This window comes from Oncorhynchus clarkii, chromosome 18, assembly GCF_045791955.1.
Source record: "Oncorhynchus clarkii lewisi isolate Uvic-CL-2024 chromosome 18, UVic_Ocla_1.0, whole genome shotgun sequence".
NCBI classification, from domain to species: Eukaryota; Metazoa; Chordata; class Actinopteri; order Salmoniformes; family Salmonidae; genus Oncorhynchus; species Oncorhynchus clarkii.
In genome coordinates this window covers 61,316,288-61,336,847 of record NC_092164.1, presented here as the reverse complement: position 1 = coordinate 61,336,847, position 20,560 = coordinate 61,316,288, and the positions used below count along the sequence as shown (strand labels likewise).

The 20,560-nt window shown below is 44.2% G+C and overlaps 1 protein-coding gene across 23 annotated transcripts in view; it reads right to left on the bottom strand.

Annotated features, from left to right (window-relative positions):
- The window catches only part of LOC139373815 (focal adhesion kinase 1-like), a 229,214-nt gene that overhangs the window by 73,397 nt on the left and 135,257 nt on the right, over positions 1-20,560 (bottom strand). For all 23 annotated transcript variants that reach the window (XM_071114852.1, XM_071114851.1, XM_071114850.1 and 20 more), the window contains 2 exons: positions 19,809-19,975; positions 3,494-3,581 (listed from right to left, as the gene is read on the bottom strand). In XM_071114852.1, coding sequence (XP_070970953.1) covers positions 3,494-3,581; positions 19,809-19,975 — 255 coding nt within the window. The remainder of the gene's footprint in view (positions 1-3,493; positions 3,582-19,808; positions 19,976-20,560) is intronic.

Below are 20,560 nucleotides of genomic sequence, written 5' to 3'. Positions count from 1 at the left end.
GAACACACTGACTTCTAGAATGAGGGGTAGAACACACTGACTTCTAGAATGAAGGATAGAACACACTGACTTCTAGACAGAGGGGTAGAACACACTGACTTCTAGACAGAGGGGTAGAACACACTGACTTCTAGAATGAGGGGTAGAACACACTGACTTCTAGAATGAAGGATAGAACACACTGACTTCTAGAATGAAGGATAGAACACACTGACTTCTAGACAGAGGGGTAGAACACACTGACTTCTAGAATGAGGGGTAGAACACACTGACTTCTAGAATGAGGGGTAGAACACAGGGGACAAAGGCATTGAGGGGGACCTTACTGCTATACAGCTCTTCAATAAACACTCCATCCATCCCTCCCTCCAGAGAGAGACAGACAGTGTCAGAAACATTAAATCTTATCACCCGTAATAACAGCCCATAAGAACCTAACGGTGATATTGATTGATAAAGGCTGGGTGGGTGCACCTGCAGTGATAGCAACACAACACTAGCAGACTGACACAGAGCGAGACATTTCCTGAGACAGATGAGTGTTTGCTTCTGAATGATAGCGAGAGGCTATTATGTCCTCTGAATGTCCCATTTGTCATGTTGAGCGCTGGCTCTTTGTATTCTAACACCAATACAGACATTGATTCTGCCACTGTAGATCATGGAAACAGATCCTGCTTCCTGAAGGTGTTCTTCCACACCAGACTGAATTCAGGACAGAAGCTCTTCTCATGCTCCATGATTAGCCCTTCAAACACTGACCGTTCACCTTCCATCAGTACCATTTTCCTCTCAGCTGGCACTCAGCAAAACCATGAGAGCAAAAAGAGGAAACCAGCACACTGCTCACTGCTCGCAGCGAGGCAAAATCATAAAGCTTAATAAAAAGCAGTGGTACCAGCAAAGCAGTGATACTAGCAAAGCAGTGGTACCAGCAAAGCAGTGATACTAGCAAAGCAGTGGTACCAGCAAATTAGTGATACCAGCAAAACAGTGGAAACAGCAAGAGCAGTGATACTAGCAAAGCAGTGATACCAGCAAAGCAGTGATACTAGCAAAGCAGTGGTACCAGCAAAGCAGTGATACCAGCAAAGCAGTGATACTAGCAAAGCAGTGATACTAGCAAAGCAGTGGTACCAGCAAGAGCAGTGATACAGGCAAAGCAGTGATACTAGCAAAGCAGTGATACTAGCAGAGCAGTGATACCAGCAAGAGCAGTGATACTAGAAAAGCAGTGATACTAGCAAAGCAGTGATACCAGCAAAGCAGTGATAATAGCAAAGCAGTGATACTAGCAAAGCAGTGGTACCAGCAAAGCAGTGATACTAGCACAGCAGTGACACTAGCAAAGCAGTGAAACCAGCAAAACAGTGGCACCAGCAAAGCAGTGATACTAGCAAAGCAGTGGTACCAGCAAAGCAGTGATACTAGCACAGCAGTGACACTAGCAAAGCAGTGAAACCAGCAAAACAGTGGCACCAGCAAAGCAGTGATACTAGCAAAGCAGTGATACCAGCAAAGCAGTGATACTAGCAAAGCAGTGATACCAGCAAAGCAGTGGTACCAACAAAGCAGTAATACCAGCAAGAGCAGTGATACCAGCAAAGCAGGGATACTAGCAAAGCAGTGATACTAGCAAAGCAGTGATACCAGCAAGAGCAGTGATACTAGCAAAGCAGTGATACCAGCAAGAGCAGTGATACTAGGAAAGCAGTGATACCAGCAAAGCAGTGATACTAGCAAAGCAGTGATACCAGCAAAGCAGTGGTACCAACAAAGCAGTAATACCAGCAAGAGCAGTGATACCAGCAAAGCAGGGATACTAGCAAAGCAGTGATACCAGCAAGAGCAGTGATACTAGCAAAGCAGTGATACCAGCAAGAGCAGTGATACTAGGAAAGCAGTGATACCAGCAAGAGCAGTGATACCAGCAAAGCAGTGATACCAGCAAAGCAGGGATACTAGCAAAGCAGTGATACTAGCAAAGCAGTGATACTAGCAAAGCAGTGATACCAGCAAGAGCAGTGATACTAGCAAAGCAGTGATCACAGCAAGAGCAGTGATACCAGCAAGAGCAGTGATACCAGCAAAGCAGTGATACCAGCAAGAGCAGTGATACTAGCAAAGCAGTGATACTAACAGAGCAGTGATACTAGCAAAGCAGTGATACTAGCAAAGCAGTGATACCAGCAAGAGCAGTGATACTAGCAGAGCAGTGATACTAGCAAAGCAATGATACTAGCAAAGCAGTGTGTGAGTTTCCTCTTTTTACTCTCATGTTATTCAACTGTTACCATGCACCTAAAACAAAGATAGCTCAGATGTGCAAGTGCCTTTTGAATTTTAAAACCACAAGAGTAAAACTCACAAGTGAGCCCAAATGTTTTTTACTGCTGTAAAAATGGCCACTTTTCTCCCCCCGTCTGGATGGGAGGGAGTGTCTCTTCCCCAGAGCGCCAGATACCAGGCAGAGCCCCCCTAGGCTCACTAACCCAGTTCACCTCTCTGCTTCTACAGCCCCGCGGGTGGCTACACACCGTGTGTTACTTCCTAATACCTCCCCCTTACTGCACCCATACACTCCCACACACACAGTAAAGGCTTGGAACCCTCAGACACACACACACAATTTGCACACATGGCTGCACAAACACATACACACTGTTAGAAGTGCTATATGCCTGCGGTTACAGTGTTGTTGAATAAATAGGCCTAGCCAAGTATGCTTTGAAATAGCGTGGTCAATGGCCTGTTAGAAACCAGGCTGTCTCTCTGTTAATCAACTCCCATGGATAATGTTTTGGGGTGTGTGGGTTTTAGGGCTGCCAGAGTTCATCAGCTAACTCGTTTGCTTTTTGTAATTTTAGTGCACTTGTTTTTTTTGATAGCGATTAATCGCATTGTCTGAAAGCATTCACAATGCACTGAAAACATCCCAAATACAGTGCCTTGCGAAAGTATTCAGTCTCTCGATGTGCAAAACTGATAGAGACATACCCCAAGCGACTTACAGCTGTAATCGCAGCAAAAGGTGGCGCTACAAAGTATTAACTTAAGGGGGCTGAATAATTTTGCACGCCCAATTTTTCAGTTTTTGATTTGTTAAAAAAGTTTGAAATATCCAATAAATGTCGTTCCACTTGTTGTTGATTCTTCACAAAAAAATACAGTTTTATATCTTTATGTTTGAAGCCTGAAATGTGGCAAAAGGTCGCAAAGTTCAAGGGGGCCGAATACTTTCGCAAGGCACTGTATATCATCTATACAGCAAAAAACAACAATGTGATGTCAAAGTTGACATTGAGGTTAAAGAAAGTGTGCTTTACTAATTCACCTGATTTCACGAACGTTACTTTCAACAAAATCAAGACATCAATACTCTTGTAACGCTTTTTGTATAAAAAAATCTTAAATTACTGCTCAAATGAAAGTAATTTCTGAATTTGTGAATAATCACACTTGATTACATTCTTTTTTTGTTTGTCTGTCTCACCTGCTGGTAGAAGTAGTTGAGTGTGGGTTTGTCTTCACTGAAGCGGTGCAGGAATCCCTTTGGAAGGTAGCGAATACGCAGCTCATATCTAGAGAGGAAGAATATGTCACTGTTTAGACAAAACACAGAAGCATGTAACACAGAAGGAACCAGGGGTTTTGTACTCTAAGCTCTTCTAGTCACAGAGCTACAGTAGACACCAGTCTTCTAGTCACAGAGCTACAGTAGACACCAGTCTTCTAGTCACAGAGTTACAGTAGACACCAGTCGTCTAGTCACAGAGCTACAATTGACACCAGTATTCTAGTCACAGAGTTACAGTAGACACCAGTCTTCTAGTCACAGAGCTACAGTAGACACCAGTCTTCTAGTCACAGAGTTACAGTAGACACCAGTCTTCTAGTCACAGAGTTACAGTAGACACCAGTCTTCTAGTCACAGAGCTACAGTAGACACCAGTCTTCTAGTCACAGAGTTACAGTAGACACCAGTATTCTAGTCACAGAGCTACAGTAGACACCAGTCTTCTAGTCACAGAGCTACAGTAGACACCAGTCGTCTAGTCACAGAGCTACAGTAGACACCAGTATTCTAGTCACAGAGCTACAGTAGACACCAGTATTCTAGTCACAGAGCTACAGTAGACACCAGTCTTCTAGTCACAGAGTTACAGTAGACACCAGTCTTCTAATCACAGAGCTACAGTAGACACCCATTTTCTAGTCACATAGCTGGAACTCTATATACAGTTATCAAATCAAATGTTATATTCATTTGTATTTATTTGTCGCATTCTTTGTAAACAACAAGTGTGGACTAACAGTGAAATGCTTACTTACAGGCCCTTCCCAACAATGCAGAGTTAAAGAAAATAAAGAAATAATAGAAAAGTAAAACATGTAATAGTAAAAGTAATAATAAATACACTATATACAAGGTACCAGTACCGAGTCGATGTGCAGGGGTACGAGGAAATTGAGGAAAAAGCTGTATGTACATCTAACTAGAAATAAAGTCACAGATAATAAACAGTAACATGTGATGAGTAAAAACCAAATAGCTACCCAGACTAACTATTTACAGTGCCTTGCAAAAGTATTCAAATAAAGTCCACTTTATTCAAATAAAGTGTCACATGATCTCAGTATATATACATACACCTGTTCTGAAAGGTCTGCAACACCTGCAAAATCTGCAACACCACCAAGCAAAGGGCACCACCAAGCAAGCGGCACCATGAAGACCAAGGAGGTTTCCAAACAGGTCAGGGACAAAGTTGTGGAGAAGTACAGATCAGGGTCGGGTTATAAAAAAAAATCAAAAACTTTGAACATCCTACGGAGCACCATTAAATCCATTATAAAAAAATTGAAAGAAAATGCCACCCCAACAAACCTGCCAAGAGAGGGCTGCCCACCAAAACTCATGGACCAGGCAAGGAGGGTATTAATTAGAGAGGCAACAAAGAGACCGAAGATAAACCTGAAGGTGTTCACCAAAAGGCATGTGGGAGACTCCCCAAACATATGGAAGAAGGTACTCCGTCCAAGGGTCCTTAGAATAGTGAAGAGCTTGGAGGGTTCTATGGTGTTGAATGCTGAGCTGTAGTCAATGACCAGTATTCTCACAGGGTGGCAGGTAGCCTAGCAGTTAGCGCATTGGGCCAGTAATCAAAAGGTCTCTGGTTCCACACCCGGAGGTGACTAGGTGAAAAATCTACCGCTGTGCCCTTGAGAAAGGCACTTAACACTAATTGCTCCTGTATAATAGCGTCTGCTAAATTAATAAAATGTAAATGTGTTCCTTTTGTCCAAGTGGGAAAGGGCAGTTTGGAGTGCAATAGAGATTGCATCTTCTGTGGATCTGTTGGGGCAGTATGTGAATTGGAGAGGGTCTAGGGTGTCTGAGATGATGGTGCTGATGTGAGCCATGACCAGCCTTTCAAAGTATTCCATGGCCACATGTCTGCCTAGGGGAGATGGTCATTCAGACAGGTTACCTTGGCGTTTTTGGGCACAGGGACTGTGGTGGTCCGCTTGAAACATGTAGGTATTACAGAGTGTGTTGGGGAGAGGTTGATAAGGTCAGTGAAAACACTTGCCAGCTGGTAAGTGCATGCTCTAAGCACGCGTCCTGTTAATTCGTTTAGACTTGCGGCCTTGTGAATGTTAAACCTGTTTAAAGGTTTTACTCACACTGATAGCACAGTTGTCCAGAACAGCTGGTGCAGTCATGCATGTTTTCATTTTTTTCACCTTTATTTAACCAGGTAGGCCAGTTGAGAACAAGTTCTCATTTACAACTGCAACCTGGCCAAGATAAAGCAAAGCAGTGCGACAAAAAACAACAGAGTTACACATGGAATAAACAAAAGTACAGTCAATAACAATAGAAACACATATATAAAGTGTGAGCAAATGGATTAAGGATGTAAGGAAATAAATAGGCCAATAGTAGCAAGGTAATTACAATTTAGCAAATTAACACTGGAGTGATATATGTGCAGATGATGATGTGCAAGTAGAAATACTGGTGTGCAAAGAGCAAAAAAATGTAAATAAAAATATTGGGATGAGGTAGGTAGTTGGATGGGCTATTTACAGATGGGCTGTGTACAGCTGCAGCAATCGGTGAGCTGCTCAGATAGCTGATGCTTAAAGTTAATGAGGGAGATATAAGTTTCCAACTTCAGCGTTTTTGCAATTCGTTCCAGCAGAGAACTGGAAGGAAAGGCGGCCAAAAGAGGTGTTGGCTTTGGGGATGACCCGTGAGATATACCTGCTGGAGCGTGTGCTACGGGTGGGTGTTGCTATGGTGATCTGTGAGCTGAGATAAGGTGGAGCTTTACCTAGCAAAGACTTATAGATGACCTGGAGCCACTGGGTTTGGCGACGAATATGTAGCGAGGACCAGGCAACGAGAGCATACAGGTCACAGTGGTGGTTAGTATATGGGACTTTGGTGACAAAACAGATGGCACTGTGATAGACTGCATCCAGTTTGCTGAGTAGAGTGTTGGAGGCTATTTTGTAAAGGACATCGCCAGCAGGAAGAGCAACATCATTAATATATAAAGAGAAAAGAGTGGGCCCGAGAATTGAACCCTGTGGTACCCCCATAGAGACTGCCAGAGGTCCGGACATCAGGCCCTCCGATTTGACACACTTAACTCTATCTGAGAAGTAGTTGGTGAACCAGACGAGGCAGTCATTTGAGAAACCAAGGCTGTTGAGCCAATAAGAATATGGTGATTGACAGAGTCGAAAGCCTTGGCCAGATTGATGAAGCCGGCTGCACAGTACTGTCTTTTATCAATGGCGGTTATGATATCGTTTAGTACCTTGAGCCTGGCTCGGAAATCGGATTGCACAGCGGAGAAGGTACGGTGGGATTTGAAATGGTCAGTGATCCGTTTGTTAACTTGGCTCTTGAAGACTTTGGAAAGGCAGGGCAGGATGGATATAGGTCTGTAACAGTTTGGGTCTAGAGTGACACCCCATTTCAAGAGGGGGATGACCGCGGCAGCTTTCCAATCTTTAAGAATCTCGGATGATACAAAAGAGAGGTTGAGCAGACTAGTAATAGGGGTTGCAACAATGGCAGTGGATAATTTTAGAAAGAGAGGGTCCAGATTGTCTAGCTGATTTGTATGGGTATAGATTTTGCAGCTCTTTCAGAACTGCTATCTGGATTTTGGTGAAGGAGAAGCTGGGGAGGCTTGGGTAAGTAGCTTCGGGGGTTGCTGAGCTGTTGGCTGGGGTTGCGGAGGCCAGGAGGAAAGCATGGCCAGACGTAGAGAAATGCTTATTCAAATATTTTGATTTATCGGTGGTGACAGTGTTTCCTAGCATAAGTGCAGTGGGCAGCTGGGAGGAGGTGCTCTTATTCTCCATGGACTTTACAGTGTCACAGAACTTTCTGGAGTTACAGCTGCAGGATGCACATTTCTGTTTGAAAAAGCTAGCCTTGGCTTTCCTAACTGACATAGTGTATTAGTTCCTGACTTCCCTGAAAAGTTGCATATCGCAGGGATTATTCGATGTTAGTGCAGTACGGCACAGGATGTTTTTGTGCTGGTCGAGGTCAGTCAGGTCTGGAGTGAACCAAGGGCTATTTCTGTTCTTAGTTCTATTTTTTTAAAGGGGCATGCTTATTTAAGATGGTGAGGATATTACTTTAAAGAATAACCAGGCATCCTCTACTGATGGGATGAGGTCAATACCCTTCCAGGATACCCAGACCAGGTCGATTAGAAAGGCCTGCTCGCATAAGTGTTTTAGGGAGCGTTTTTACAGTGATGAGGGGTGGTCGTTTGACCGCGGACCCATAACGGATGCAGGCAATGAGGCAGTGATTGCTGAGATCCTGATTGAAAACAGCAAAGGTGTATTTGGAGGGCAAGTTGGTCATGATGATATCTATGAGGGTGCCCATGTTTACGGATTTAGGATAGTACCTGGTGGACTCCTTGATAATTTGTGTGAGATTGAGGGCATCTAGCTTAGAGTGTAGGAAGGCCGGGGTGTTAAGCATATCCCAGTTTAGGTCACCTAGCAGAACGAACTCGGAAGATAGATGGGGGGCAGTCAATTCACATATGGTGTCAAGGGCACAGCTGCTAGCTGAGCGGGGTCTATAACAGACGGCAACAGTGAGAGACTTATTTCTGGAGAGATTAATTTTTTACATTTGAAGCTCGAACTGTTTGGGCATAGACCTGGAAAGTATGACAGAACTTTGCAGGCTCTCTCTGCAGTAGACTGCAACTCCTCCCCCTTTGACAGTTCTATCTTGACGGAAAATGTTGTAGTTGGGGATGGAAATCTCAGAATTTTTGGTGGCCTTCCTAAACCAGGATTCAGACGCGGCAAAGACATCAGGGTTGGCGGAGTGTGCTAAAGCAGTGAGTAAAACAAACTTAGGGAGGAGGCATCTGATGTTAACATGCATGAAACCAAGGCTTTTACGGTTACAGAAGTCAACAAATGAGAGCGCCTGGGGATACACAGGGCCTGGGTTAACCTCTATATCACCCGAGGAACAGAGGAAGAGTAGGATGAGGGTACGGCTAAAGGCTATCAGAACTGGTCGTCTAGTGCGTTGGAGACAGAATAAAAGGAGCAGGTTTCTGGGCGTGGTAGACCAGATTCAGGTCATAATGTACAAAACAGGGGTATGGTAGGGTGCGGGTACAGTGGAGGTAAACCTAGGCATTGAGTGACGATGAGAGAGGTTGCATCTCTGGAGGCACTAGTTATGCTAGGTGAGGTCACCGCAGAGCTAGCTAAGACAACAATGAGTTAGACTACAACAGCTAATCAGCTAAGACAACAACAACAGGTAAAATGGCGAAGAATGGGCGGAGAGGGTCAGTTAACTACACACAGGGCCTGAGTTCGAGGCTGGGGCCGACAGATAAACTAAATAAACTAAAAGGAGTACTGTGATTAATGAACATTCTAGCAGGCATCAGCTATGTAGCCAGGTGATCATAGGGTCCAGTGAACAGCAATAGAAGAAACAGGGAAGCCGCTAGGTAGTTGTTACTACGCTAACAAGCAGGAGACACGTCGTTCATAAAGATAGCAGGCCGGTGCTAGCAGTATCGTCTTCACCGACGTCCGGCAAAGGCCGGTTGAGGGCACAACGGACAGAATTACGTCGGCAGACCAGTCGTGATGGATTTTCGGGGCTCCGTGTCGACAAAGGGTCCAGGCCAATTGGCAAAATAGGTATTGTAGCTGGAGTAATTTTGTTTGCTAGCCAAGAGATGCGCCTGGCTCGAGGCTAACTGATGCTAGCTTCGGGGCAAGGTCGTTATCCACTATAGCCACTCGGTAGCAGCGAGTGTTGCTTGTTGCTTGCATTAAAGTGAGTATACAATACAGTCGTGGCCAAAAGTTTTGAGAATTACACAAATATTAATTTTCACAAAGTCTGCTGCCTCAGTTTGTATGATGGAAATTTGCATATACTCCAGAATGTTATGGAGAGTGATGAGATGAATTGCAATTAGTTGCAAAGTCCCTCTTTGCCATGCAAATGACCTGAATCCTAAAAAAAATAATACACTGCATTTCAGCCCTGCCACAAAAGGACCAGCTGACATCATGTCAGTGATTCTGTCGTTAACACAGGAGATCGCTGGAGATCACTCTGTCATGCTGATTGAGTTTCGAATAACAGACTGGAAGCTTCAAAAGGAGGGTGGTGCTTGGAATCATTGTTCTTCCTCTGTCAACCATGGTTACCTTCAAGGAAACACGTGCCGTCATCATTGCTTTGTGCAAAAAGGGCTTCACAGGCAAGGATATTGCTGCCAGTAAGATTGCACCTAAATCAACCATTTATTGGATCATCAAGAACTTCAAGGAGAGCAGTTCAATTGTTGTGAAGAATGCTTCAGGGCACCCAAGAAAGTCCAGCAAGCGCCAAGACCATCTCCTAAAGTTCATTCAGCTGCGGGATTGGGGCACCACCAGTACAGGAGCTTGCTCAGGAATGGCAGCAGGCAGGTGTGAGTGCATCTGCACGCACAGTGAGGTGAAGACTTTTGGAGGATGGCCTGGTGTGAATAAAGGCAGCAAAGAAGCCACTTCTTTCAAGGAAAAACATCAGCTACAGACTGATATTCTGCAAAAGGTACAGGGATTGGACTACTGAGGACTGGGGTAAAGTCATTTTCTCTGATGAATCCCCTTTGATTGTTTGGGGGGTCCGGAAAAAACCTTGTCCGGAGAAGACAAGGTGAGCCCAGTCCTGTGTCATGCCAACAGTAAAGCATCCTGAGACTATCCATGTGTGGGGTTGCTTCTCAGACGAGGGAGTGGGCTCACTCACAATTTTGCCTAAGAACACAGCCATGAATAAAGAATGATACCAACACATCCTCCGAGAACAACTTCTCCCAACCATCCAGGAACAGTTTGGTGACGAACAATGACTTTTTCTAGCACGATGGAGCACCTTGCCATAAGGCAAAAGTGATAACTAAGTGGCCCGGGGAAAAAAAACATCAGTATTTTGGGTCCATGGCCAGGAAACTCCCCAGACCTTAATCCCATTGAGAACTAGTGATCAATCCTCAAGAGGCAGGTGGACAAAAACCCAAAAATTCTGACAAACTCCAAACATTGATTATGCAAGAATGGGCTGCCATCAGTGGCCCAGAAGTTAATTGACAGCATGCCAGGGCGGAATGCAGAGGTCTTAAAAAAGAAGGGTCCACACTGCAAATATCGACTCTTTGCATCAACTTCATGTAATTGTCAATAAAAGCCTTTGACACTTATTAAATGCTTGTAATTATACTTCAGTATTCCATAGTAACATCTGACAAAAATATCTAAAGACACTGAGGCAGCAGACTTTGTGAAAATTAATACTTGTGTCATTCTCAAAACTTTTGGCCACGACTGTAGACTGCATTTCACTCGTTTGGCATGATTGTGTGCGTCATTGGGCAGCTTGTGGTTGGGTTTCCATTTGTCATCCATGATAGTTTGCAAACCCTGCCACTTCCGACGAGCATCAGAGCTGGTGTAGTAGGATTTGATCTTGGTCCTGTATTGTCACTTTGCCTATTCGATGGTTTGTCAGAGAGTGTAGAGGGATTTCTTATAAGCGTCCGGGTTAGTGTCCCGCTCCTTGAAAGCGGCAGCTCTAGCCTTTTGCTCAGATTGGATGTTACCTGTAATCTATTGCTTCTGGTTGGGATACAGTGCCTTCAGAAAGTAGGCATACCCATTGATTTATTCCCCAAAAAACTCTTACAGTTTTTTTATATATATATTTTTAAATATAATCTACACACATCATCTACACACAATGACAAAATTAAAACATGTTTCTAGATATTTTAGCAAATGTTTTGAAAATGAAATAGAGAAATCTAATTTACATAAGTATTTACACCCCTGAGTGAATACATGTTAGAATCACCTTTGGCAACAATTACTGTGAGTCTTTCTAGGTATGTCTGTAAGAGCTTTGCATACCTGGTTTGTACAATACTTGCACATTATTATAACAATTCTTCAAGCGCTGTCAAGTTGGTTGTTGATAATTGCTAGACAGACATTTTCAAATCTTGCCATAGATTTTCAAGCGATTTCAGATAAAATTAACTAGGCCACTCAGGAACATTCAATGTCGCCTTGGTAAGCAACTCCAGTGTATATTTGGCCTTGCGTTTTAGGTTAATATCCTGCTGAAAGGTGAATTAGTCTCCCAGTGTCTTTTGGAAAGCAGGATTTTCCTCTGTCTAGCTTTATTCAGTTTATTTTTATCCTAAAACACTTGAAAATATTAAGAGTGGTACTCAGTGATGTGTTGGGTTGGATTTTTGCCATTGGCCTCATGGTGAAATCCTTGATCCTTAATTACACATCCAATGTGTAATTAACTGCATCATGATCAAAGGGATATTCAATATCTGGTTGCTTTATTTTTTACACCGTATACCAATGTGCCCTTCTTTGCGAGGCATTGGAAAACCTCCCTGGTCTTTGTGGTTGAATCAATTCACTGCTCGGCTGAGGGACCTTACAGATAATTGTATGTGTGGGGTACAGAGATGAGGTAGTAATTAAAAAAATGTTAAACACTACTATTGTACACAGAGTGAGTCCATGCAAGGTATTATGTCACTTGTTAAGATTGTTACTTACTCCTGAACGTATTTAGCTTGTCATAACAAAGGGCTTGAATACTTATTGACTCAAGACATTTCAGCTTTTCATTTTTTTTGTAAAATTCTCTTAAAACATAATTCCACTTTGACATTATGGGGTGTGACGGCCAGTGACAAAATCTCAATTTTGTGGAAAAGGTCAAGGGGTGTGAATACTTTGTGAATACTCGTTGAGTGCGGTCTTAGTGTCAGCATCGGTTTGTGGTGGTAAATAGACAGCTATGAATAGTGCAGTCTACAACTTATCATGACGTATTCTAACTCCGGAGAGCAGAACCTCGACACTTCCTTAATATTACAGATCACGCAGCAGCTGTTGTTAACAAAGGGAGACACACCACCCCTCCTGACCCAACGCTGTCGTTCTGTCCTGCTGGTGCAGAGAAGAAGAAGCTGCTTGTATATTATCCATGTCCTTGTTCAGCCAAGTTTCCGAGAAACATAAGATATTACAGTTGCTCAGGTCCCGTTGATAGGATCATCTCCAACGGAGCTTTTTTGTGTTTTTACACAATAAGTCACAAAGCTATCACACAGTACAGTCCACAGAAGCAAAGATAATATGTATATTGTACCCCAATAATGTTTAACTTTTTATTTTTTTTATTTACCTTGAGTGTAGACATCACTACAGCCTGGTTGGTTTATGTTGCAGTGTGCATGTTGGTTGGTGTGAAAGGCTTTATACAGTTACACAACATATACAAAGGTATGTGGACACCCTTTCATATTCGTGGATTCGGCTATTTCAGAGCCACACCTGTTTTTATTTATTTTTTATTTTACCTTTATTTAACTAGGCAAGTCAGTTAAGAACAAATTCTTATTTTCAATGACGGCCTAGGAACAGTGGATTAACTGCCTTGTTCAGAGGCAGAATGACAGATTTTTACCTTGTCAGCTCGGGGATTCAATCTTGCAACCTTTCGGTTACTAGTCCAACACTCTAAACACTAGGCTACCTGCCGCCCATTTCAGGAGCTAGCATACAGTATATAGTTCAAGCTATAACAGCTCTAATGCAAACACTTCCTAGTTACTCAGTGACACACACACGAGGGGAAGGGTGAGGTTATTTGATCTGAAAAAGGAATAGTCAGAGGTGCACAGTGTGTGATCTAAAACGTCACTAAGAGATGAAAGCCTACAGTTCAGCTAATCAAAGGCAGACAGCATAACGAGACGAAAAGCAACAGAATGAGAAGAAATAAATAAATAAATAAATACCCTAGTTGTCTCCCCTGGTTGTCTCCACAGACAGGCAGAGCAGGCATACTAATGACAACCATGTGTCTCTGCGCCTCTCTCTCTCTCTCAATTTCAATTAAATTCAAAGGGCTTTATTGGCATCTCTCTCACTCACTATTACAGTCAAACCATGCGTCTCTGAACATACCCTCTCCCTCTAGTCTCCCTTCTCTCTGTCTTTCTTTCTCTCACAACAATATGCTATCATCCGTGTTCCAACTGATCCCAGACCTGCCTGCCACAGTGCCACACCATAACTCTTCTCCTTCTCGCTCTGATGATTCCCCCCTTCCCCGATGCCACCTCCACCACCACCACCTGCCAATCACCTGGCAGTGGCGAACTGAGAGAATCGTTTATATTCTTTAATTGGCTGCTAGACACCTCTTTACCTTGTTCTACGAGATTAGACATCCACTCCCTGACAGAACTAATGGTCGCTCTGATCCCAACCTGTTCGCTCTGTTCGTACTAGGAGAACATTAATTTGACTTATGACTTGTTATATAACCATTTCTGTCTCAGAAGACCAGAACCTTAATAATATTCATCATATTTACTTCACCAACACTAATTACACTTCCTGACGGGACGCCCCCAGGTGGTGAAGGTAGGAAACAACACCTCCACTTCGCTGATCCTCAACATAGGGAACCCATAAGGGTTCATGCTCAGCCCCCTCCTGTACTTCCTGTTCACCCATGACTGCATGGTCATGCACGCCTTCATCAACTTGCAGATCAACTTGTTGCAGACAACACAACAGAAGTAGGTCTGATTACCAACAACGACAAAACAGCCTTCAGGTAGGAGGTGAGGGCCCTGGTGGAGTGGTGCCAGGAAAATAACCTTTCCCTCCATGTCAACAAAATGAAGGAGCTGATGGTGGCCTTCAGGAAACAGCAGAGGGAGCAGCCCCCTATCCACATCGACGGGACCGCAGTGGAGAAGGTGGAAAGCGTACACATCACAGACAAACTGAATTGGTCCACTCACACAGACAGCATCGTGAAGAAGGCGCAGCAGCGCCTCTTCAACCTCAGGAGGCTGAAGAAATTTGGCTTGTCACCAAAAGCACTCACAAACTTCTACAGATGCACAATCGAGAGCATCCTGGCGGGCTGTATCACCGCCTGGTACGGCAACTGCTCCGCCCACAACCGTAAGGCTCTCCAGAGGGTAGTGAGGTCTGCACAACGCATCACCGGCGGCAAACTACCTGCCCTCCAGGACACCTACACCACCCGATGTTACAGGAAGGCCATAAAGATCATCAAGGACATCAACCACCCGAGCCACTGCCTGTTCACCCCGCTATCATCCAGAAGGCGAGGTCAGTACAGGTGCATCAAAGCTGGGACCGAGAGACTGAAAAACAGCTTCTATCTCAAGGCCATCAGACTGTTAAACAGCCACCACTAACATTGAGTGGCTGCTGCCAACACACTGACACTGACTCAACTCCAGCCACTTTAATAATGGGAATTGATGGGAAATGATGTAAATATATCACTAGCCACTTTAAACAATGCTACCTTATATAATGTTACTTACCCTACATTATTCATCTCATATGTATACGTATATACTGTACTCTATATCATCGACTGCATCCTTATGTAATACATGTATCACTAGCCACTTTAACTATGCCACTTTGTTTACATACTCACCTCATGTATATACTGTACTCGATACCATCTACTGTATCCTGCCTATGCTGCTCTGTACCATCACTCATTCATATATCCTTATGTACATATTCTTTATCCCCTTACACTGTGTATAAGACAGTAGTTTTGGAATTGTTAGTTAAATTACTTGTTGGTTATTACTGCATTGTCGGAACTAGAAGCACAAGCATTTCGCTACACTCGCATTAACATCTGCTAACCATGTGTATGTGACAAATAAAATTTGATTTGATTTGCTGTAATTCATTTCTTTGCTGCAGACAAAAGTATATTTAACAGGTAGGCATTTAGAAACCGCTCAGGAATTACTCCAAGTATAGCATTCTCTGGGTTCTTTGCCAGGGACCATTTAAATATATTGTTTAAAAATGCAAAAACATCATCCCAGAATTTCATTAATCTAGGACAAGACCAGAAAATATCTAGGTCATTTGCTAATAATTCCACACATTTTCTCCAGCATTCACTGGTTGTTCCTGGTCTTATCGTCACCATGTTGTCTGGAGTTAGAAAGTACGTCCGGGTGATTTTCATTGATAATCTTTACATGTATTTGAGTGTTTAACAGTCATTTCTCCACAAATTCAGACTCCCACCTGCACGTAGTTTGCAGAGTTTTGCTCTGTGTCATGACAGCAATAGATTGGTATAGTTTTGTTATTGTTTTACGACTAGTTGTCCTTTTCTGGATATACATTAGATATTTTTCTATGGGAGGGGGCTCACCCTTCATTTTTACACAGTTGGGGTGTTTCAGTAAAAAGTCTCAGCTGTAAATAGCGGAAGAAATCTGACTTTGGTAAATGAAAGTCTGAACTTAGTTCACCGAATGATTTAACTTGGTTGTTCTTCAAGACTTGGTGTACATGTTGCAAATAGAGTAATGACCACCTTTGGAAACCCGAAACTAGTGATAATGGGATGAAATCTGTAAGTTCTGCAGTACCAGTTCGGTAGATAGGTAGATAGACACTGCATTGTACATTCCTCCAAATCGGGATTGTCTGATTGGACCACAGGTTCTTACTATCACACTGTAATACTGATCGCACACACACACACACACACACACACACGTACACACACACACACGTACACACACACACACACACACACACACACACACACACACACACACACACACTACTACTGTTCAGCACCGAGCTCCACCACCACCAAAACACTGACATCAAAGTCCAAACCAACCCCATGACTTACAACACCTTTAGACAAGTCCACAATAGGCCTGTCATTCATACAGGTGGTGGACGGAAAAGAAAGACATCTGCATTGGGTTAACCACAGGCTAATATGAGAATGACATCATCCTCCTGACATGCCAGCTTCCTGGGTGAGCTAAAGGCCCCCTGGAACGAACACACGAACACACACACACACACAGGGCCCTCAGGGTTAGATTTTTTCCTTTTGAGAAAGGTGTGTGTCACTGATGATCACAGAAAGACAGTGTTTCAACATCCCTCACTCCTAGGACAGGAACATTCAGATGACTAAACCAACCCTGGGGGCATCATGCAGTGTAATTAGGGGGAACGCTCTGTCTGTCTAACTAGACTATAACCAGTTAACACTGTTTGAGGTTCCGCAAATCTCACACACATGGACATAAAACCCAGATGCACGACAAGCACACACACACGTAATAAAGAATAAATAAAGGGTTTATGTCCCCCATTGAACAGGTGTGCGCTGTTCTGTGCTGGGCTGTGAGAAGAGCTGTTCTGTGTTGTGAGAAGAGCTGTTCTGTGCTGGGCTGTGAGAAGAGCTGTTCTGTGTTGGGCTGTGAGAAGAGCTGTTCTGTGTTGTGAGAAGAGCTGTTCAGTGTTGTGAGATGAGCTGTTCTGTGCTGTGAGAAGAGTTGTTCTGTGTTGTGAGAAGAGCTGTTCTGTGTTGGGCTGTGCGAAGTGCTGTTCTGTGTTGTGAGAAGTGCTGTTCTGTGTTGTGAGAAGTGCTGTTCTGTGTTGTGAGAAGTGCTGTTCTGTGCTGGGCTGTGAGAAGAGCTGTTCTGTGTTGGCCTGTGAGAAGAGCTGTTCTGTGTTGTGAGAAGAGTTGTTCTGTGCTGTGAGAAGAGTTGTTTTGTGCTGTGAGAAGAGCTGTTCTGTGCTATGAGAAGAGCTGTTCTGTGCTATGAGAAGAGCTGTTCTGTGCTATGAGAAGAGCTGTTCTGTGCTGTGAGAAGAGCTGTTCTGTGTGGGAGAAGAGCTGTTCTGTGCTGTGAGAAGAGCTGTTCTGTGTTGGGCTGTGCGAAGAGCTGTTCTGTGTTGTGAGAAGAGCTGTTCTGTGTTGGGCTGTGAGAAGAGCTGTTCTGTGCTGTGAGAAGTGCTGTTCTGTGTTGTGAGAAGAGCTGTTATGTGTTGGGAGAAGAGCTGTTCTGTGTTGGGAGAAGTGCTGTTCTGTGTTGGGCTGTGAGAAGAACTGTTCTGTGTTGGGAGAAGAGCTGTTCTGTGTTGGGAGAAGAGCTGTTCTGTGTTGGGAGAAGAGCTGTTCTGTGTTGGGAGAAGTGCTGTTCTGTGTTGTGAGAAGTGCTGTTCTGTGTTGTGAGAAGTGCTGTTCTGTGTTGTGAGAAGTGCTGTTCTGTGTTGTGAGAAGTGCTGTTCTGTGCTGGGCTGTGAGAAGTGCTGTTCTGTGCTGGGCTGTGAGAAGAGCTGTTCTGTGTTGGGCTGTGAGAAGAGCTGTTCTGTGTTGGGCTGTGAGAAGAGCTGTTCTGTGTTGGGCTGTGAGAAGAGCTGTTCTGTGTTGTGAGAAGAGCTGTTCTGTGTTGTGAGAAGTGCTGTTCTGTGTTGTGAGAAGTGCTGTTCTGTGTTGTGAGAAGTGCTGTTCTGTGTTGGGAGAAATGCTGTTCTGTGTTGGGAGAAGAGCTGTTCTGTGTTGTGAGAAGAGCTGTTCTGTGTTGTGAGAAGAGCTGTTCTGTGTTGTGAGAAGAGCTGTTCTGTGTTGGGCTGTGAGAAGAGCTGTTCTGTGCTGTGAGAAGAGCTGTTATGTGTTGTGAGAAGAGCTGTTTTGTGTTGTGAGAAGAGCTGTTCTGTGTTGTGAGAAGAGCTGTTCTGTGTTGGGCTGTGAGAATAACTGTTCTGTGTTGGGAGAAGAGCTGTTCTGTGTTGGGCTGTGAGAATTGCTGTTCTGTGTTGGGCTGTGAGAAGTGCTGTTCTGTGTTGGGCTGTGAGAAGAGCTGTTTTGTGTTGTGAGAAGAGCTGTTCTGTGTTGTGAGAAGAGCTGTTCTGTGTTGGGCTGTGAGAATAACTGTTCTGTGTTGGGAGAAGAGCTGTTCTGTGTTGGGCTGTGAGAATTGCTGTTCTGTGTTGGGCTGTGAGAAGTGCTGTTCTGTGTTGGGCTGTGAGAAGAGCTGTTCTGTGTTGTGAGAAGAGCTGTTCTCTGTTGTGAGAAGAGCTGTTCTGTGTTGTGAGAAGTGCTGTTCTGTGTTGTGAGAAGTGCTGTTCTGTGTTGGGAGAAGTGCTGTTCTGTGTTGGGAGAAGTGCTGTTCTGTGTTGGGAGAAGTGCTGTTCTGTGTTGTGAGAAGAGCTGTTCTGTGTTGTGAGAAGAGCTGTTCTGTGTTGTGAGAAGTGCTGTTCTGTGTTGGGCTGTGAGAAGAGCTGTTCTGTGTTGTGAGAAGAGCTGAACACTGCAGTCCAGTGGAGTGAGGTAATTTAAGATTTCCACTCTAAGTAGAGTCAACAAACTCTTGAGCCATTTCTATACAGCAAGAGAGTTTGCCCACGTGTGCGCGCGCACACACACACACAGCTCCTCAGTATGCTTATTGTGGAACAGTAAAGGAGAGAGGGAAGAGGGGAGGGGGATTGAAGGAGGGAGACTGAACTCTTATTGCTTCCCATTTCTCCCTGAAATCATATCACGATAGAAAACTCACAACAAGGTATCCTAGTCAGTGGCACTGGTCCAATCATAATGGGTGAGTAAAGCCAGTCCTTTGTGAACAGATTTAAGTCAGGGTAGTTACCTATCCATAGCAGAGCCATGTAGAGAGAGATGACGCACACTCAGGTTGTGTCCCAAATGGCAGTCTTTTTCCTATATAGGCTATGGTCAAAAGTAGTGCACTGTGTTCGGAATAGTGTGCCGTTTGGGACGCAGCCACAGACTCAAAGACAGCCAGAAAAACTACCTCAGACTCCCATTCTTAGGATTGAAGTGCGGAGATTCGAGGAGGAACATTTGACAGTAGCTTAGGCTGGACTGTGAAATGCCTCGAGTGATGATCCAAGTCAGGATCGAAACTTAAGATGTTTATAATGTTCAACGAAATGGGGCCATTCTGAATGCAAAACAGCGTACTACAGTATGCAAGCTGTAGAGGTTATTGAGTGGCTTATACTGAAGCCATGTTGAATTCTGTGTTCAGAACATATTTCATGTGACGTTTACAGACAGGTCACACAGACAATGTGTTGGTTTTATCTTAATGGGAGAATGAATGACCACATAACTCCACTTGACAATGAAAAACTATATTGTTTGTGCCTACCAAGGCATTCAATTGAAGCAGTGAAACACACACACATTAAAAGGTGTTGCAGTGGCACCAACTGCTGCATATCTCCATGACAACAAGGGCAGACAGACGTGTTGTCATTGTCTAAGGGCCATTGGTTCACACACACACACACACACACACACACACACACACACACAGTCTGCTTACCTCCACTCCTCCAGGGAACGGTTCTGCTCATATTTCTCCCTCACATGGGACACACCCATATCAGGGTGGAGCCAGTGGACCTGGCCGGACTGGGAGTGGCTGAGACGCAGGCCAAAGCACGCCACGCATTTCACCTTGTGGATATCCAAAATCTTCTGGATGATCCCCTGCAGAGACGGACCACAGGAGAGTTGAGTTAAGAGACAGTAGTCAAGCAAAGTCTTCGAAAGCCAAGTGAACAAACAGATCACAGACCATTCTCCGCTATGCAATCTGGTTTCCGAGTTGGTCACGGGTGCACCTCAGCCACGCTCAAGGTACTAAACGATATCATAACCGCCATCGATAAAAGACAGTACTGTGCAGCCGTCTTCATCGACCTGGCCAAGGATTTCGACTGTCAATTAACTTATTCTTATCGGCAGACTCAAAAGCCTTGGTTTCTCAAATGACTGCCTTGCCTGGTTCACTAACTACTTCTCAGATAGAGTTCAGTGTGTCAAATCAGAGGTCCTGTTGTCCGGACCTCTGGCAGTCTCTATGGGGGTACCACATGGTTGAATTCTTGGGCCGACTCTTTTCTCTGTATATATCAATGATGTCGCTCTTGCTGCTGGTGATTCTTTGATCCACCTCTACACAGACGACACCATTCTGTATACATGTGGCCCTTCTTTGGACACTGTGTTAACTAACCTCCAGACGAGCTTCAACGCCATACAACACTAATTCCGTGGCCTCCAACGGCTCTT